Consider the following 20,826-nt stretch of genomic DNA (forward strand, 5'->3'; position numbering starts at 1 on the left):
CTTCAGCAGATTGTCTTGACCATGTCTACATGCCTAAATGCATTGACATGCTGCCGTGTGATTAGCTGATTAGATATTTGCATTAACGAACAGTCGAACAGGTGTACCTAATAAAGTGGCCGGTGAATGTGCGCATACATACACACACACACACACATTTAATCAAAGTCATAATCCTTTCTACACCAATTAATATTTTTATACATATTGTGTTTTACTGCACTAAATTTGAATTAATCACTACTAAATACATCTTAGGTTGCGTGATTTTAGTATAGGGTTTCTGCTAATACTTAAGATCTGAGTTGTTACTGGGAAGACGGACCAGGCTATTAAAGAAGCCTTTAACTCAGCTGCTGTGTTTGAGTGGCCTGACAATTAGTCAGTGCAACAAACAAGCTAAATATGCAAATAATTTTACAGTCAAAACACTGGATCAGACACTTTTTGGACACTTGGTAAACTTAAATGCTCTGATGACCCTCCAATTAGATCTTTACATGGTGGGAAGGTTCTTGTCATCCGAGTGGTTTGTGACGAGACGAGTGCAGTTGCTTCAAAAAGTCTTTATTGACAGAAGTTCTACACTAAAGTTACAGAACATTTGCAAGCTGAACCTGCCAGTTACACCTTGAATGCGTCTCTCGCTAAATGCTCTGAGTAGACCAAGTTTCAGCAAGTGCCCCAAAGTGAACACCTCCCCTTTGGTACCAGAGTAAAACCTGGGGTGAGGTGACCACCATCAAAGATCAATAAAGACCCGCAGATTTGCCCTGTTCCTCAGTTTACCCCCATGTGCATCCTGACAGCTACCAAAGGGCTCTCATTTCCACACTCATGCAGGGTACACAACTGATCCAAAGCACACGTTCTGTTAGTGTTTACAGAGTGCAAACCCATCTGTTCCCACCTTAATAATAAATATAAAAAAGCTGTGAAAAATAGAGGGTGGTGGTTTGCAGAGGATACGAGATGATGGACTTTGCATATATTTTGGGGATTCTACACGGTGGCCTTTTTGACTGTGTGGATGGTCTTCTTCCTCTTCACATGAAGAATTTCCATGGCATCTGGGTTCACCCCCGGCTGCTGAAACTCTTCTGTGGTCTCCATTACTGTCTGACTCTGCTGCTGCTGCTGCTGCTTGTGCAGCAGAGCCCAGGTTTGGTGTTCAAAAGGTAAATTTGACAGTGAGGAAAAGCAAACAAAGAGAATCGCAACCCAAAAAACTCTGATTTTGTGTCTTACCATCAGCTGCTGGTACCGGGCGATGGCCTGCTCGGGGTCCAGCCCCTCAGCCAATCCCAGCTCTGCAGCCCGACGTGCCATCTCGACCTTGTGGGAGCCTGGCGGGGTCCAACCCACTCCTCGGATCCAGTTCAGGTCTGACTTGTAGGTGAGCTGGAAGGAGAAGCAAGATCTGGGTTACAGGGTTACATGTTTCTAACTGACTTGGATAAAGAGAAAAGCTGATTAGAGGGAAATTGCTTTTAGGGCACGTGGTAGAAGGGCAGGGGTTTTGGGAGGGGATATGGTAGAGGGGGGTAGATTTGGGTGAGGCCATGCAAAGCGGGAGGGGTTTGGGAGAGTTTCTGGTGAAAACGTCAGCCTTTGGGCTTCATGCTCCTCCAGAGTACGAAAAGTGGAAGCAGTGGCAGGTGTGAACCTCACAGGTTGGAACGGCAGGGCTCACTTACATCACTCTGTAGCCCTTGGGCCCTCTTGGCGTGCTTCACGGCGAGCTGCTCTGGATCACAGGTGTACTGGTGTAGCCGCTGGCGGTAGCTCAAGTCACTGGCTTGTGCCTGGCTCTTGCGGGCTTGCAGGAACTGCGGCTGGTCGGCAGGGAGCCTGTAGTGGGAGCGCTCCTCCTGGGACTGCTTCTTGTACTGGTGGCTGCTCTGAAGTTTGCTGACAGCCAGCGAGTGCCTCATCTTGGGGTCGTCCTCCACGCAGCGAAGGCCGACCTGATGGCCCTTATCTCTCACAAATGCCTCTTTATAGCGGAACTGAGGGAGAAGAAGACAGAACTGCTGTCTGAGAACAAAGGTACACATGCAGCAGAGCAGATCATGACGAATTCTGTTGTCCTGGCCTGCCAGAAACCTTGGACACGTCAAAGCCTCACTGTTGCTACCCAACAGCTACGTCGCACACTACACCTCTAACACTGCCAGGCAGGATCATCAGCATCATCGGCCACTGCAGCCAACCAGAAACCCACATGTGCTTGGTCAGTCACTAGGAGATGCTGATGCTCTGGAATCATGCTGAGTGCTGAAAACATCCAAATGTGGGTGACCCAATATGAGTGACCTAGTGTAAGTAAGTAGTGTATCTCGCAGTGTAAGTCACCTTGATGAATAAGGTGTATGGGCTGATAACATTACATAGTATCCACTGGAAAGAAAAGCATCTGCTCAATAAATAAATGTAAATATAAATGGTTTTAGGCAGACCAATAGCACAGTGGCTGAACGTTAAGGAGGTGGTATGTTTGTGTGTGTTTGTCTGTCTGAGTAACTTCCGGAAGACTGACTGGTACTGCAGCATTTCTGAGGAGGACCATTACCGCTGGATACTCACATCGCTGGCGATCTCTCTTGATGCCTTCGCAGTTTGGAAAGGGATGGCATCTAGCCTGAGGTCATATCCTGCCGACCGCACCTGTTCACCAGATGTCTTGTAGATTTTCTGAAAGAGAATGAGAGACAACATTGGGTGCTTCAATGATTCTGACATTCCACACAATAACTGGTGCTGTTTGACTCAGCTTTTGATGTAATTGATTAATCTGATTAATCTAATCCTCACCATCTGGTCAACTATTGTTTTTGTAAAGAGAACAAGAACAGCTGGTCCTCTATGAACATGTGTTTTCACACAACTGCATCACTATGGAAAAACAGTGGAAGAATCCCTCACGTCACTGATGTGTTGGGCGTTCAACCGGGCTCTGATGAAGTCGGGGTGGTCTGGGGGTAACGTGTATCTGTGCAGGGCCTCAGAGTCTCCTGACTTGTACAGCCGCTGAAACGGGGTCATAATTCAATTAGCCCCCCTCCACTTCAAATTCCTAATCTCAGCAGAAATAGACCGCAACCCCTATTGTCTGTAACCCAAGTGTGACAAAATGTAAAAAGTGAGAAGAGTAAGAGTACAGAAGCACTGTGGTAGTATGACATTGATGTTGAATAGATAGGCAAGACATGGAACAGGATCTATATCAACCAGCAGGTTAGAATGTGCTCTTGAACCTTTATTGTAAGTAAAGTCCTAACTGGCAGAAAGTACACCAAGGCAGAACTGCCATGGGTAATAATGAGAGTAACACATGGACACACCTCACTGCACTGAAGGTAGCTATTCTTTGCATGGATGATGTCAGGGGAATCTGTCACAGACGTAAATTTCAGGCTGTCCGGTAGCTGTCGATATTTCTTCTGCAAGTGTAAGAAACATGAGTCCAGATGAAGGTGATCTAATGGAGGATGGCAGGTTGGCCAGTCACAGTTGGCCAGTCACAAGGCAGGTCACTCCCCACTGGAGGTCTCACCTCACTGATAAGCTCTCCTGCCTTCCTAGCTGATTCCAGCTGGGGTGTTCCCACTGTCATCCAGGCCACACCCTTCATGAAGTTCAAGTCTGATCTGTATAGTTTCTGTAAGAAAGAGAGAGAATGTGAATAACCAACGTGAGATACCTAGTGCTAGAGGTCTACTCTACCCGCAATATCTGCTGTGGAAGACATACTCGACCCAAAATAAGTGCCGCCGAAGGTCTACTCAGCCTTCAGTACCTCCTGTTGAAGGTCTACAAACCCTAAGATATCCACTGTAGAGCCACTCAGACTAAGATAATTGCTCTACACACCTATGAAGCCCTTCCTCTAGCTCTTGATTCTTAATGGCCCGTAGTTCATATTCCACTTTACCTCACTCTGCAGATTGTAGGCCTTTTTGGCCCACTGCACCTTCATGTCATCAGGCAGCACTGTGTACTCATGGAGCTTCTTCCTATAGTCCAGGTCACTGGCCAAGGCTTGGGCCTTCCTGGCCTGGCTCAGGTGAACCATGTCCAGGGACAAGTGGTACTGGCCGCTGGCTGAACGGGACTCCTTGCGGTACTCTTTGTCACTCTGCAGCTTGCCCACCTGTAGGCAGTGCAGCATCCTTGGATCGTCCAGGATGCTGCGAGCCCCAATGCACTTGCCCTTCTCCTTCAGGAAGTTATGCTTGTACTGGTACTGTGGGGAATGTGTGAGAAAGAGGAGGGGCAAATAGCAGGAAAAAAGAGAATATGTTAGCTGCCAGTCAGAAATGTTGAGATGCAGACGGTGTAAAGGCAAGGTGTGGGGGGGATGCAGACTCCTGGAACCAACAGCGAATGATAAAGTTGCCGTCTACCCTCCCAGCATGCGCTCTGGAATGACTTTCTCTGCAGCACACTCACATCACTTGCAATCCCACCAGATGTTTTGGCTGCCTGGAAGGGGATGTCCTGCATGGTGAGCTTGTAGCCTTGGGCCCTCAGGTTATGCCAGGACTCCCTGTATTTGATCTATAGACACAGGACAACAGTCATTTAACTCCTGAGGATCAGGAGCCATACTGTGTCCCCAATACCAATTTCACAGCAGTCAAAGATGTGACTATTAGCAAATATATATTGCTGAGCAGGGTCCCTAAAGTGATTATTAGTGAAATTGGCCCATAAATGGCACAATAACTATTGTTCTACAAACCATTGTGGTGATATCAGATTGGAAACACCTACCTCGCTGAAGTTGGCAGCATTGATCTTGGCTTGCATGAGCTCCGGCCGCTCCGCCGTCATTGTGTAGTTGTGCCTGGCGTTCTCACCCGCCTCCTTGTACAGCCGCTGCAGATGTTGGACAACAATGGACCCGGTTATGAAAACATCTTTGAGTTTCTTAAATTAAAAGACTAGAGGCCAGAGTCTGTTGCCGTTGCAGAAGGTGCTGGGAGTCTGCAGAGGGCGGTGAGGAATAAGCATCTTACCTCATTGGTGACCTTGCTGCTGAACTTGGCGTGAACGATGTCTGGAGAATCGGCGATGGAGGTGTGCTTGAACGAGTACGGCTGCTGTCGGTATTTTTTCTAATGTACAGAAAGAAAAGCAGGTTGGAGAGGGAGTCAACCACAAAAATTTCCCATCCCACAAATGGTTCTCTGGTAGAGGAGCAGGATTTGCACTGTTACAATGATTCCTCACTGGAAGATGTTCTCAATAACTGGTTATAATCTGACAGAAAATCAGAGGTGGAAAGAGAGGAAGGAGGAGCAGACTCGCCTCGCTGATGAGGTCCGTGGCCCGCTTCGACCCTTCGATTTGAACCGCTCCAGTGCTGATCCAGGCTGCCCCCCGCAGAAAGTTCAGATCCGACCTGTAGAGTTTCTGTGGGAAGCAGGACACAAGCTTTTGAGTCTCATTCCCATCTATCCCACTGTACCATTAAATATCAAACATACAGTCCATACCATAGTTCATATAACCAACCCCAACCCTAACCAGGGCCAATGAAACCCAATGACGGTCATCAAAATCAAGTAAATGTGATATTACATGCAGCAATCTATTAAATGTAGGAGTAAATCATGTTCAAATCAGTGAAGTATAACGATAACAGCAGGACATGCTGAGGCCACCTCGCTCTGCAGGTTGTAGGCCTTCTTTGCAGCCTGGAGCTTGAGGTCATCAGGCAGGGATGTGTAACTGTGCAGCGCTAGCCTGTAGTCCTGATCGCTGACCAGTGCCTGAGCCTTCCTAGCGTGGGTCACCTCTAGCATGTCCATGGACAGGTGAAACTTGGAGCGTTCTTTCAGCGAGTCCTTCTTGTACTGGATCTGTGGAAGAAGAGTCATGAGTGTACATGTGAGATGATGGCCAGCAATCGAGTCATAAACTTTGAACCAAACCAAAGGTGGAAGCAATTCAGTCCCAGAAGAATTTAAATCAAGGTCAAACCAACAAGAGGCACCACTAGGGTCACTGTGTAAATAAAAGACACACTATGCCAAAATAAATAAGAGCAGACTCAACCAGATTTAAATTAAGCTGGACCTTGATTCTGCTCCTTTTAAACCTGTTTCAAAGTGTATTTGAAGAATCGGCTCATTGGGTTTCTGATCTGCAGCTGGCTTTACTCACATTGCTCTGCAGCTGGCCGGCGTGGATGTAGTGGGAGATGTTTATATCGTCTTCCAATCCTTTCAGTCCGATCATGCGGCCTTTCATCTTCTCAAATTCCTCCTTGTACTTGTGCTAAAAAACGAAATAGTGGGGAAGTTAGAAAGAGTAGACTGTGTAATAGCAAAAGTAGAATCCGTTTTGGGAGCTGCTGGGGAAGAACATGGCACAACCAGGTCCTGAGAGGTCATAAGTCCCTATTAAAGTCCAGGTTGTCTGTTTAATAAACACAGTAAAATTAAAAAATGGTGACACACTTTAGACATTTCTTGATATCTCTTGTTTTATGGTAGTCACATCCATTTCCTCAGGAGGAAGGTTCTGGAAACATACTCACATCGCTGAGAATTTCTGTTGAGATCTTCGCCGCTTGGAAGGGTATAGCATCCAGGCGTAGCCTGTAGCCAGAATCCCGAAGTTTGGTCCAGGACTCCTTGTACCGTGTCTGTACACATAAGATAGTGTGCAAGCAGAGGATAATGGTAAATCAGTGACATTAAAGTCTTCATTTCATTCATACGAAAAGAATGAAACCACATTCATTTTCTGTATCCACCAATAAAACTGGGCTGTCATTTTCCACCAATGAAATAACACTACTTTCGCATATCTGTCAATAAAACTACACAATTCATTATTCACCAATTAAATCATATTAGTTTTCTGTATCCACCAATGAGATCGCACTAATTTCCTTTCCCACCAATGAAATCACACTAGTTTTCATTGTCCACCAATGAATTCAAATAATTCCGCTTTTCTCTGTTAAACTGCTCATTTTCATTGTTCACCAATGAAACCATACAACTTTTATGTTTCCACTGATAACACTGCCCTTTTTTTCTTTATCCACAAGTGAAACCACACAACTTTTTGTTTCGACCAATGAAACCGCACTAATTTTCAAAGTCCACCAATGAAATTATATGTATCCTCTCTATCCGCCAACGAAACCACAGCACTTTGCTGTATCCACCAGTGGAGGCGCACTTCCTGCCAGCATCTGCCGCTCACCTCGCTCAGGTTCATGGCGTTGATCTTGGCCTGCACATGTTCGGGGAGGTCGCCGGTCAGGGTGTAGCGGTGCTTCATGTTCTCCCCCTGCTCCCGATACAGTCTCTAAAGCAAGAGCGCCCCCTTCAGGCACCATGACACAGCACACTTCACTGCAGCATAGTGTGTTGTGTTGGCTGTGCTTGTTTTTAACACTGTGGCTGGTGTGTGTGTGTGTGTGTGTGTGTGTGTGTGTGTGTGTGTGTGTCCTTCTACAGCCAAACACGTGTGTGTGTGTGTGAGTGATCAGTCTGTTGTGCTCACATCGATGGCCTGCTTGTTGCTGATCTTGGCCTGGACCATCTCTGGGGTGTCCTCAACACTGGTGAACTTCAGTGAGCTCACCTGCTGACGGTATTTTTTCTGGAAAAACAAAGAAAGAAAAGAAACAAACAAGCACGTCAATAGAACCTGTCACAAGCTCTGTATGGTTTGCGCAGCTGAAATTTTTGCTACTCAAGAGCTTCCCCTGCTGGAACACCTTGACACACCTTTGCGGCTGTCATGACCCCAAACCTTTTTTTAACAAACACACACAGACTGTCAATAACCGCTTGTTCCGGGGGGGGGGGTCGTGGCGAGCCGGAGCCTTACCCGGCAACACAGGGCGCAAGGCTGCAGAGGGAGGGGACACACCCAGGACGGGACGCCAGTCCATCACAAGACACACCAAGCGGGACTCGAACCCCAGACCCACTACATAGCAAGACCCAGCCGAACACTGTACCATCGCACCCTCATTACAGATATAATTATGTATAAATATTATGCAATGTACTTAATATTATATATATTAAACATAATGTTAAATAAATTGTATAATATTTCTATAAACATTTTATATAATTCTATATACAAGCAATATATAAAATAATGTTATATGTCTATATACAGTCTTGGTAAGTAAACACATCACAACTATTACACTAACATTTCATCAAAGCTATTTATTAACTGCGTGTGTGTGTGTGTGTGTGTGTGTGTGTGTGTGTGTGTGAGAGATATATTACAGGGCTCTGCAACACTACCACTATATGAACGTGTTGGCTGTCATGTTAAATGTCCTGCTGCTAGATTGACCGCTGCCCACAGCACCTGCGGCGCTTATGAAGGTGTGTGTTCGTGGGCTGCTGCACTCTGCCCAGTGACCCTAACTTGGCGGCACTCAGTAATTTTCTCTGTGGGCCTCGAGACACCAAAGCAGGAGAGCATTTCTCAGGAAATGTAACCTGACAGCATGTGACCGTCTATTTCGAGCCATCTATTTAAACCCAGAGGAGATGATTAGCAGGGAGACTGGGAAGAAAAAACTGAGTGTGTGGGGGATTATTAGTACACGGACACATTTCTGATGTGACTTTCATATGGTTGAAATGTGGCTGAAAGTTCAGCATCTGAGGAAGATTTTTTTAAAAAAAAAAAAAAGCTGCAAAGATGGTTAAAGCTGCTCTCTTAATTCAGCCACACTGGATTTTAAAAAGGGTCCTCTATCGACATGCTGGACAGGAGCTGTGGCTGCTTGGAGTAAAAATCGTGGTTTCAGGTGCGTTAACTGTTGAGATGCCTTAACCACCTTTGAAGGGCTTTAAAGGTTGAGGTTTCTTTCCCATTGATGGGCACTCACCTCGCTGACCAGGTCTCCTGCCTTCTTGGCCTGTTCCACATCCAGCGATCCCGCTGTGGCCCAGCCCACCCCCTTCATCCAGTTCAGGTCCGACCTGTAGAGTTTCTGAAAGGACACATTGAGCCAGTCAATATCATCAACTTTTCACTGTCATATTTTTCTTCATCTGAGGTTTTTTTGAAAGTGCCATTTGAAAACCATGGGGTGCAGTGGCACAGCAGGTTTGGTCTGTTCCTGCTCTCTGGTGGGTCTGGGGTTCGAGTCCTGCTTGGGGTGCCTTGTGATGGACTGGCGTCCCATCCTGAGTGTGTCCCATCCCCCTCCAGCCTTGTGCCCTGTGTTGCTAGGTTAGGCTCCAGCTTGCCGCAACCCCCACTTGGGACAAGCAGTATCACATAGTGTGTGTTTAAAAACTGGCATCACTATCATAGCCATATGAAGCTCATATAGATGCACTTCCTTCACTTTTGCTGTATGACATTTCACTGATGTGCTCTGCTCTACTCAAAGGTGCAAAAGAAGTTCCCTCTAGAGATCTCAAGATTGAGCCCGTGGATCTCCACTGGGGGGTGCTGTGCCATGTGATGTGAGGGACTCACATCACTCTGAAGGACGTAGGCCTTCCTGGCCCAGGTCACGGCGAGGTCCGTGGGCAGGGTGGTGTACTGGTGCAGCACGCTGCGGTACCGCGTGTCCGTGGCCAGGTCCTGTGCCTTGCGTGCATGGGTCAGCGCCAGCATGTCCAGGGATGCACTGTACCGGGCCTTGCCGTCCTCGTACCCCCGTCTGTACTCGCGATCGCTCTGCAGGCGCGATGCCTGGGTGGAGTGCGCCAGCTGGGCATCGTCCCGAACCCCCTTGACCCCGATCATCTTGCCCTTCATCTTCTCATACTCCTGCTTGTACTTTACCTGGTGGAGGAGACAGTGCTGGTGTTTGAGAGAACGCCACCCTCTGGACACCAAGGTGTTGAGTATGTAAATAATGCGCAGAATGACCCTGAAGCCAGGCAGCAGTGTGAGTGAAGCCCCCTCCTCCTGGTAGAGCTCTTCAACTCCCCATATCACGATGTGCTCTTTATTCCCATCGCGTATGAGTCGTACCGGAGCTGTTCACCCACAATACGCCTCTCTAATGGACCTCATTGTCTCCTATCTCTAGGATGCGTTCATTACCTGGCGTCTCTCTAATGCATGCGGCAAAGTGGCCTCTCTGTAATGGCTTTCACAGTTTTTTTTCCTCTTTCATGCATTTTCACTCTATGGTGTCTCTTTAGCCACATGCGGGTCAGCACTTGAGCTGAAACAGAAGGACATCTCTGCCTGAACACTGAACTGTGACCAGCAGGTCACAGGTTTGAATCCCCAACTCACATCACTTGCTAAATCCCGCTTCGCTTTGGCTGTGACAAAGGAGACAGCATCCAGGCGCAGCTCAAAGCCCTTGTCCCTCTGCTTCTCCCAGCTGCTGCGGTACACTTTCTGCAGGATAAGCAAACATGGGACACACAATTAGTTCCTTTCTTCAGTAGATACCACAGAAGCTACCATGATCACACTCCTGAAGGGTTCTTCCTTGATCCAGCAGAGTGTAGAGGAGTTGCCATGACTGATGTCCCTACACTGTTGTGAGAAGGTTGCAGGAACACTGTGGTCCTCACCTCACTGAGGAGCTCCGCGTTGGCCTTGGCCTGCAGGAAGAGTGGCTCGTCCTTGCTCATGGAGTATTGGTGGAGAGTCTGCGCCGTGTTGGCCTTGTACGCCAACTTGGGGAAAAGAGTGGGTCAATGGTCAAACACGAGGGACACGTTGTACCAGCATGCAGAAGAAGGCTGGAATGAGATCACGGTGATGTGGAAACGGTGCTGTCTGTATCAGCCACACATGTTGACCAGTAGGCCTGCGAAGACCAAGAATCCTTTTCTAGACCATGATCATGGGCTTCGGCCAGTGTGTGGCACCTCACCCCACTCTGAAGCTCCTGACTCTTCTTCGCATGCTTCAAGGAGAGAGTGTCTGCCACCTGGGTAAACTTGATCTTGTCCACCTTCTGACGGTACTTGTTCTAGCAAGGAGAGATCAAAAAAAAAAAAAAAAAAAAAACCTGTGAGCAGGATCGGAGTATAGTCATATGACAGCAACAGGACCAGCATATGGTCCACTGGAATCAGAGCAGCATGGTCATATCTACCTCCCTCTCCCTCTCTCTCTCTCTCTCTCTCTCTCTCTCTCTCTCACCTCACTTGCCAGCTCTACAGCCTTCTTGGCCTGCTTCACCTCCATGCACCCATCAGCCTCCCAGCCAACCCCTTTCATCCAGTTCAGATCGGACCGGTACAGGTTCTGAATGGGGGAAGGGAGATTGAAAGACAGCTTAGAACTTTAAAACACTATTGTCATAAAGTAGAGAGCGTTACAGTATCTACAGTGCCAGGGTACTATAGTACCTCCTCATACAGTGTAGTGCATTACAGAGTATTTTATACTCAGTCAAATTGCACCCTCATCCCGCTAAATATTAATTTCACCCAGAATCTTAATCTCTCGGTGTTAATGACCTGCAGACTCACATGCCTGTTCTCCACCTTACCTCACTCTGCAGGTTGTAGGCCTTCTTAGCCCACTGCACCTTCATGTCGTCGGGTAGCACCGTATACTCGTGGAGTTTCTTCCTGTAGTCCAGGTCGCTCGCTAGGGCCTGGGCCTTCTTGGCCTGGTTCAGGTGCACCATGTCCAGGGGCAGGTGGAACTTGCTTTGTGTCTTCTTGGAGTCCTTCTTGTAGGCAATCTGACACAGAAGGAGTGTATGCAGCATGGTGTTACACCATGATACTCATTACGAAAGAACTTAGTAGCACATTCCTAGCAGCGGGTGAGGTTTCTTAGCTCATAATCTGCTGTATGAGTCCATCTTAACCCGAAAAGCTCACCTCACTGCTCATCTTGGCCACTTTCAGCGAATGCAGCGTCTTTGAGTCGCTCACATTGACTCCTACGGCCTTGTCCTTGTTCTTCACGAATGACTCTTTGTACTTGATCTGATTGAGAAGCCCAGATTAGACCACAGAACATCGATACGTGAATCCATCTAACAGTACAGCAAACTTGTTTACATATGTGCTTGGAAAATCTTCTGTCTTTAAAGCCCAGTAAAGAGATGTAATGCTAATGATGCTAATGGTGCTAATAGTGCTAATGATGTTGCTCCTAAACTGGTCACTGCTCTTTGGAGGTGATGAACTATATTTTAATACAGCAGGATTCTCAGTCACCCTGGACAGGCCTGTCCGTGAAATAAAAAAAAGAATGGAGGGCAAACTGGGAGCCATGCGTGGATGTGCACTCTCACATCGCTAGCCAGATCCCTGGATGCTTTTGCAGCTCGGACAGTCAGCGTGTCGACGCCAATGTCACACGCCTTGGACTTTGTCTTCTCCCAGTTCTCCTTGTACTTGATCTGCATTGAGTTGAGAGGCAGGGGGCTGCAGTTCACGTGCTAAGACATTTCAGGCTGTTGCGGTATACGGGTTCATAAGATGAGTTATTTCCTTACGTCACTATACAGCTCTGCGTTGGCCTTAGCAGTCCTGATCTGGGGGAGGTCCTGAGGCAGCGTGTACTGGGTCTTGGTCTTTTCATAGTCGGCCCGGTAACTCAGCTGAGGGATGAACGATGGGAAGTGTCAGTGTACTCTTAGTATACCGTCGGCATACCATTAGCATAGGCTACTGATAGCTTACTGTTTCAGATGCCACCATTGAATACTGCAAGTAACAACTGGTCTGATTCTCCCATACCTCACTTGGACATCCCTTCACTGCGAAATTTTTCCATCATGAAACCCTATACCTGATTGAGAGCTATTTCTGGCCATTTGTGGTCAGGTCTTTGTGAGCCGATGTAAGGCACCACGCTACGTACCTTAATATTTATTGAAAAATGTGTTGTATTCGTATGTACGTACAAATGATGCCTAATGTGTGTCTATACATCTGATAAACTAGTCTGCTAATAATAGTGACAGTGTAAAATATTGGAATGACCCGCGTTACTGTGTTCGAGGGGGGAATGAGAGTTGGATTATGGGTAAATTGTAAATAATGTGTTATACCACTGGGGGCACTTCTGGGGGAAATGATGGGGTGATCGTGTTTACCAGTGGGAAGAAAGAGAGCCTGGGGAGTGCTAAGCAGGCTGGCTTGGTACGTAGGTCCTTGAGGAAATGGGGTCCTTGAGGAAATGGGGTCCTTGGACCAAGAGCATTATTTCCCTGTGTGCTGGTGTTCAATAAAACGTTCAAGATGAACGCTACCTGTGTGTCCTTCTTCACCCCATCCAAACCCATGATGCTGCATCCTACAGTACGGATACAACTGTATTTCGGTTGGTTCATCAGAAGGGAGTCTACCTCCTTCTTCCGCCCCTCCAACAAGGTGCTATATTTTCCCATTCTGCTATCAAAGGGAAGCATAACTAACTCTCATATGGCAGCTCACGGCTGCTCGACAATCCCCCTTTCAATCCTGACCGCAGGTAAACAAACTCGGAGCTTAAATCAACAGCTGATCTCATCAGTGGGTAATGGTGACAGAGAATGATTATGTCAACAGATAGTGTCCTTTTTACATGGAAGCGTTCCGTTGATGGACTTATACCAGTTTGCTGTCTTTGTGAACTTACATCACTGATCTGCTGAGCGTTGATTCTGGCTTGAACGATGTCGGGAGTGTCTGTCACGGAGCTGAATTTCACCTTGTCAATGTGCTGCCTGTAATTCACCTGAAGTGGACAAGGAAAATGTGACAAATAAGGTGCAAGCATTCTGTTTACATAGTCATCTTCATATATGTTGGACCGAAGTCATAGGCTTCCCAGTTTTCATTTTTATTTGGTTTCATGAGCTCACTGATGTTGCCGTCATGCTCTGCAAAGGTTGGGGTGATACCAGTAGATCAAATTAGGAAGTGTTATGCCATTTATGGACACTGTAAGGGGCTCCAGCTCTAGCTGGTGGAGGTATATATATATGTACAAACCAGCAAGATTTTGTATTTGTCGGGACACCTACATCCTTCAGTGGGTCCAGCTTCCTCTGGGTCTGATAGGATGGGGTAATGGTGGCTGGATAGTTGTATTCCCCATGTTCCGCCTTCTCATGCTCATACTCAGACTTGTAGGCAATCTAAAAGATATAGTCCATCCATGTTCACCATCTTATGGGAATATCTAAACTTCTTGCCCTGGACATAGACACACGATAAGCCATCCTTCTCAGACAGGCCTAAACACAGGCCAGAACTTACATTGCTTGCAAGGTTTCGCACTTTCATGGCATGTAAGGTTCTTCTGTCGGGGCCGCAGCCCTCATAATGCCCCTTCATGTGGTTGGTGTATTTCTCCTTGTACTTGTTCTGTCAGCAAAAAAAGGTCCTGTCTTCAGAGCTTTGAATGATTACACAGATCAATAATGGACACATGGTTGACTGATGGCGGAGTGGATGAGGGGGACAGGCCTGCTGCTGTGGTGCGCTCTCTGCAGACACCACGGATCATATGAAACCAGGAATATCCTGTCATCCCAGCAACCTGACTATTCTGGACCCAGCAAGGACGAATGCACAACATGCCACTGGCACTGACACAAGAAATATATTTGGACATTGGACGCATTCTGTCATAGCAGGGTCAAGCACTTTGCAGTCTGGGCAGTATAGAGTAGTTCTCACAGTTCTGGACCGGATCTTGGATGAATGGGTTCGTACTCAAACTGGTAAGAAAGTAATGACATCTCATCCTGACATGACAGTATGCAGGTCTTACACTGATGATACTCACATCACTGGTGTACTTGGAGATGTTGGTTGTATTCTTGAACTGTGGCGTCTCGCAGTAATTGATGCTGTGTCCTTTAGTGTTCTCAAGGTCCTTCTTGTACTCAACCTGGGGGGACAGCAGATCAGGAGACAACATTACCCAAAATGCTCTACCGGAGCCAGGCATCAAAACAGCAAGTCACGGCTGTCCTCAGAATCAGTCATGCATGAATAAAAACAGCAACGGAAACAGCTGCCTCACAGGTGGAGGTGGTCTTCACGCTTGGTGGATGCAGCTTGGTGGATGCTATTATCAGCAAGTGTGGTAATCAGTTTCTCTGTTGTAGACTTAGAATGACAAGGATGTCCGGAATGCAAGACTTTAGTGCTCGCATTCAAAAGCGATGACTGTGCTTGGTCATTGCGGTTGACCTTCAATGGTTCTACAAAGCGGAACTGCCCATTCCAGAAGCAATAATGTTCTAACATATATCACCGAGCCAGGGTCACTCATAGTAGTGTGGAGACAGCAGAGCACAGACTACCCACCTCGCTGACCAGCTTGTTGACCTTCCGTGCACTCTTCAAGGCCAGGTTGTCCTCTGTGGTCATGGTATGGTAAAGAGCTGAGCCTTTAACCTTTGAGAGGTCCTTCTTGTATTTCAGCTGTAAAACAAAAAAATAGGTGAGAACTTTGACCTCCCGCAGATACTCTGTTCATATTCATTGCTAACCACCAACCAGGGACACTCCTCATGTGTGAGTAGACACTTAGAATGACACTGTAGCCAACTGCCTGGGGAGTGAAGCCATGACCTTCCCTGACTGGGTCCCAGGAGTGAAGTTAAGAGTCCCTCAAAATGGACAGCAGCACTGCTCAACAACCCTGGACTTACATCCATCAATGTAACAATCCAACCACCCATTGTGCTATTTCTATCTACTCCGAACACCTTCGACAATAGGCACAAACACACACACACACACACACACACACACACACACACACACACACTTTCAGAACCGCTTGTCCCATACGGGGTCACGGGGAACCGGAGTCTACCCGGTAACACAGGGCGTGAGGCCGGAGGGGGAGGGGACACACCCAAGACGGGACGCCAGTCCGTCGCAAGGCACCCCAAGCGGGACTCGAACCCCAGACCCACCGGAGAGCAGGACTGCGGTCCAACCCACTGCGCCACCACACCCCCGTACAATAGGTACATTGATTTTCAATAGCAAATATTTTTGCTGGAGAAGACCACATGAATTATATGTGACATATTGTTACAGGGGGGTGCGGTGGCGCAGTGGGTTGGACCGCAGTCCTGCTCTTCGGTGGGTCTGGGGTTCAAGTCCCGCTTGGGGTGCCTTGCGGCAGACTGGCGTCCCGTCCTGGGTGTGTCCCCTTCCCCCTCCGGCCTTACGCCCTGTGTTGCCGGGTAGGCTCCGGTTCCCCGTGACCCCGTAAGGGACAAGCGGTTCTGAAAATGTGTGTGTGTGTGTATTGTTACAGCCGATTTTTCTCTGCTCACTCTCCTGTCCAAGTGGGACCCACGCCAGTGGACAACCTGAGCATGTCTGCTGTGGTGAAGCCCTTTGGAATCCCACTGCAGCGACGTACCCAGTACTCACATCACTGGCCAGGGCGTGGGCCTTCTTGGCCACCTGGTAGGCGGGCGTGATCATGGCAGGGAAGCTGCCTTTTCCTTTCCGCTGCTCATACTCCTCGGTGTACGCGAGCTGTTGACGAAGATGTACACAAACGTGAGAACATCCTTTGGCGTTTGACAATGACACAGTCACGGGGTCCCCATCATGCCTTCGTGACCAACCTGGCTGAAGTTTTCAGCATTTTCTCGAGCGAGCGCAATTTCGGCAGCTCCGGCCTCGGAGCAACCCTTCCCTTTCATCTCCCTCTCATACTTCTGATGGTACTTGACCTGGGGAAGGTGGATATGTCACTATGAGAAGCAACTAGAGGCTTTTCACTCATTATCCTGGGGATCTAATGTGAATATGCTGCTAATACTGGACTTGTGTGTGTGTGTGTGTGTGTGTGCTGGTACATACTTGGGTCCTACTCTATGGTCAGTACTTACATCACTTGCCATCTCTCCTGCATTCTTGGCCACCTGGTACCCAGGTGTGAAATGGGCAGGAAAACTTCCTTTCCCTCGCTGCTGTTCATACTCCTCCGTGTAAAGGTACTACGGTACATGCAAATGTGAATGAGCACAGTGTGCTGCATACAAACACACACACTTCAAGAAAACACAACAAGAAAACAGCAGCTTCCTCACCGTTCACACTGAGCCAGGTGTTTTACTCCACGCTGTTCCTCAAGCTTTCCAGCAGCTATGGGTTAGTAAGTATGACTGGGTGTGTGAGTGGGTGAGCTCACCTCACTGGCCAACTTGCCCCCCGTTTTGGCCAACAGGATCTCGGGGGTGTCGGATACCGACGTGAATTTGGAGACCCTCTCCTCGTGTCCTCGCTTGTACTCCACCTGTACAAAAGGACCGCAGTCATCCTCGCTGAGACCTTCGGCACAATGTCCTACTACGCTTGAGAGGGACGTTCTGCGATTCAAACCTGCAGTTTTGCGGTCACTCCACAGCGGTATCTGCAGCAGTGTATTTTAATAAAGTGGACGTTCACAGGTTCAACAGAAGTTCCCACCAGACGATTTGCAATGTTCACTGTAATGCTTCTGTTGACACATATAGGTGCCTTAACCAATGTCCAAACCGCCAACCTGTGTAATGTCTTGTCTGACCGCCACTGGGGCCCCTGACCCTCCACCTGTTCCACACCACCCATCCGGTCCACCCCTACCCTGAAATTGCTCGTCACTCACATTGCTGGCCAAACCGGAGGCCTTCTTGGCCTGCTGATAGGCTGGGGTGATCATGGCGGGATAGCTGCCTTTCCCCCTCGTCTGCTCCAACTCCTCGCTGTGCTTCACCTGTGGCACGACAAACACAACCAGGTTCCCATGAGGGTCAAAATCATCTGTTGTGGTTACAAACGTTCATCTATGTTCGTTAACGTTCATTACCGTTCGTTCACATTTAGCCTTTTAAACCTCTGAGACATCAGTGGTCTCCTCCTAGTCAAGATGAGCAGATGAAGAGCACTTACATCACCTGTTATCTTCTGCTCCTGACTCATACACATAACCTCCTGGCTGGAGACTGTCCCGGAGAACCACGTTTTCTGTTCCTCGTGCTCAGCCTTGTAGGCATTCTACAGAGAGAATGGAATCATGGGTAAAACACCAGGCCTCTTCACACCTTTGCTTATAACATTTCTACCCCACCTGGTAGTGCTCAGGTTCCTCCTTACGGTCAGAAATTCTCTCATGTTCATACGTGTGTTCTGTTCACACTCACAGAACACACAACCTCTGTCACCCACACTCCCTTGAGAAAAGGTACAAGTACTTTGAACTGTGCTCATCTCACTCACCTGAATGAGTCACCCCTCTCACATGACTCGACCACACCTGGTTAGTTTACCTGAGTCACCTGGTTGATTAATTTAGCTAACCTGATCGGCTCACCTGGCTGACCTGGCAGGCTGGTCTGCCTAGCTCACTTGGCTTACTTGTCAAGCTCTCTTGACTTACCTGCCTGGCTCACCTGATTAGTACCTGAGCCACCTGGCTGACTAATTTAGCTCATCTGGCTGGCTCACCTGGCTAACATTACTAGCTCACTTGGCTTAACTGACTGACTCACCAGACTAGTCTGACTAGTCCCCTTATCTTACCTGGTTGACACACCTGGCTAATCTGACCATCTCATCTGGCCCACCTGGCTAACATTACTAGCTCACTTGGCTTACTTGATTGATTCACCAAACTAGCCTGACTAGTTAATTTAGCATACCTGGCTGACTCACTTGGTTAATTTGACCAGCTCACTTGGGCCAACTGGCTGACTCACCTGGCTAATCTGACAAGTTTACCTGGGTAACCTGGTTGGCTCATCTGACCAGCTCAGTTGAATAATATAATGAGATTTCTTATCTTACCTGGCTGACTCACCTGGTTAGTTCATCTGGCTAATGTGACCATCTCACCTGAGCCACCTGGCTGACTCACCTGGCTGGCCAACTGGCTGACACTGCGTGCATGCGCAACTTCCTTGGACCTCATGTCATAGTGGAAGGTGGACATGAACCGCTCGCCCTCCTCTCGGTATTTGATCTGGAATAAACAGAGAGCACTGGTAGGACCCCTCCATGAGGACACAAGTCTCACTTACATACACACACACACGCAAACACAGACGCTGTACATTATATAAGATTACCTGTTACCATTTGTCTCATTCACATATTAAAAAGCACCTTGGTGGTTCACTACCACCATATGCAGGTGGAGATGGGGTGAATCTCAGCCACTTTGGCATGGGAGCAGCTGCCTGGGGGGTGTCTGGGGGGAGGGGCAGTAGATAGACTGGCACAGGTGGCCCCTCAGGGAGAGCACGAGGTGAGCCCACACAACGGAAATGTAAATATAACAGCCAAGGGGCTACAGGACCCCGACGTCCGAAGTGTCGCGTCCCCATCGGACCCAGAAATAGCAGCGGCCTGGAGCCTGACCTCATTCCTTTGCCGTGAAATCACCGCGGGCCCCGGCACGGCCCCCCAGACCCACAGGTTTCATAAGACCCCTTCATACATGGTTCACAACCAGACTGGGGACTCTGCATGTAAGTTTCACTCTGACGGGTGTTCCCCGTCACCACGGCGCAATGTGACTCCATCTCGCCACATGTGACCACACACCTCCCACTGCCCCGTTATGTCAGTCTGCATATGAGCTCATAGCCAGAGTGTCAGCAAGCTAAAATGTGAAACAACATGCGCACTATGACACGTGTGATGACAGAAACCTCCTCAATGTGAAAGGAGTCCATTACCTCTCACCATCTCTGAACACCCCTGAAAATCTCTGACCATGTCTGACCACTTCCACCCACCCTTCGCTTTCTCTCCATCCATCCCAGACCACCTCTGACCACCCTTGTCCATCTTTGACCATCTATGACCACCTCCGAGCAGCGCTCACCTCACTGACTGCCTCCGACTGCTTCTTGGCATTGATGTTCACAGGGGTCTCATACACGCTCGTGAACGTGTTGTTCTTGGGGTTGTGGCTGCGGCCCGACGTGAAGGTCCACAGCACAGACAAGTAGACCAAACAGAGAAGATCAATGAGAACGTTGGAGAACCGCAACGGCTGGATCTGGACAGGTGTGTCCAGCGTGTGAGGAACAGGACAGCAACGAGGTGGTGGACACTTACACTTGGCAGTATGGTCGTTTCTGGTGGCTGATGAAGTTATTGGCAGTGAGGACCATCTTGCACACCTCACAGTGAAAGCATGCTTTGTGCCAGTTCTGCTCAGAGCACGAGAAGAAAACACACACACAAAACATGTGGTAAATTACCATGAAGACATGCAGTAGACAGGACTTCAGTCTGATCCACACTGTGAGACACTGGACTGAGTGTTCTCAGGAAGCTCTGAGGTGAGCTGTGGAGGTGCAAACCTGGACCAGATCACATGACCCTCTGTTAAAACTTTCGAGTCCAGGTGAAACGGGCGTTGAACCTATCTTCACGATGTGTGTGCGCTTGTTTGTGTGTTTGTTTGTCTGAGCTCAGGCCGTCTTACCTGACCAATGCAGTTGATCTTCTCTGCTGGGTAAACCACATACCCACACCTGGCGCAGGGTTGGACATTCATGTCTCCTAACTCTCGGCGGACACAGTTTCGACCAGTAGGACTATTAGAAAAGGAGACCTGATGCAGGGAGTAGATGGTCAAGCGAGGAGAGGCGGATCTGCTTCAGCGCTCCTGACTGTGGTTAAACTTAGCCTTCGTCCTCCAGACAGCACTTCTTACGCTACACCAAGGGTCAGGGACCACCCTCGGGGGTGGGGACACAGGCGCGGGCCTGGACAATTGGCTGGACAGCTGTCCGTTAGTTGCTGGAGACGGGCCTCTCCATGCCTTGACTATGACGTGCTGAGGACAGTTAAGTCTGCTGTGTGACTCACTCATTATGTCTCCCTGTCCAAAAGAATAAGGATGAAGTAACTCTGGGACACT

At 48.4% G+C, this 20,826-nt stretch overlaps 1 protein-coding gene across 3 annotated transcripts; it reads right to left on the reverse strand.

The window, feature by feature from the left end:
- Window positions 1–231: 231 nt before the first annotated feature.
- On the reverse strand, window positions 232–20,568 carry nrap (nebulin-related anchoring protein). Of its 3 annotated transcripts, none has more exons than XM_018762566.2 (42): window positions 20,389–20,568; window positions 20,016–20,110; window positions 19,780–19,867; window positions 18,808–18,912; window positions 17,844–17,948; window positions 17,560–17,667; window positions 17,104–17,208; window positions 16,802–16,909; window positions 16,535–16,642; window positions 16,335–16,442; window positions 15,249–15,365; window positions 14,722–14,826; window positions 14,190–14,297; window positions 13,955–14,068; window positions 13,567–13,665; window positions 12,440–12,544; window positions 12,236–12,343; window positions 11,817–11,924; window positions 11,477–11,674; window positions 11,125–11,229; window positions 10,853–10,951; window positions 10,548–10,652; window positions 10,261–10,368; window positions 9,487–9,798; window positions 8,888–8,992; window positions 7,528–7,626; window positions 7,225–7,329; window positions 6,548–6,655; window positions 6,172–6,285; window positions 5,670–5,867; window positions 5,314–5,418; window positions 5,022–5,120; window positions 4,777–4,881; window positions 4,453–4,560; window positions 3,935–4,246; window positions 3,557–3,661; window positions 3,345–3,443; window positions 2,926–3,030; window positions 2,587–2,694; window positions 1,698–2,009; window positions 1,249–1,401; window positions 232–1,143 (listed from the first exon to the last, which is right to left on the reverse strand). In XM_018762566.2, exons 1-42 carry the CDS (start codon window positions 20,458–20,460, stop codon window positions 1,003–1,005), a joined length of 5,274 nt encoding a protein of 1,757 aa, XP_018618082.2. In that variant the 5' UTR covers window positions 20,461–20,568; the 3' UTR covers window positions 232–1,002. The 3 variants fall into 3 exon arrangements, with proteins under 3 accessions (XP_018618082.2, XP_018618083.2, XP_018618084.2); XM_018762567.2 differs by having other exon boundaries at window positions 233–1,140; XM_018762568.2 differs by lacking the exons at window positions 232–1,143; window positions 1,249–1,401; window positions 1,698–2,009; window positions 2,587–2,694; window positions 2,926–3,030 and adding an exon at window positions 3,038–3,112.
- Between the last annotated feature and the right edge of the window lie 258 nt (window positions 20,569–20,826).

The sequence above is a fragment of the Scleropages formosus genome, chromosome 3, assembly GCF_900964775.1.
Source record: "Scleropages formosus chromosome 3, fSclFor1.1, whole genome shotgun sequence".
Taxonomy (NCBI): domain Eukaryota; kingdom Metazoa; phylum Chordata; class Actinopteri; order Osteoglossiformes; family Osteoglossidae; genus Scleropages; species Scleropages formosus.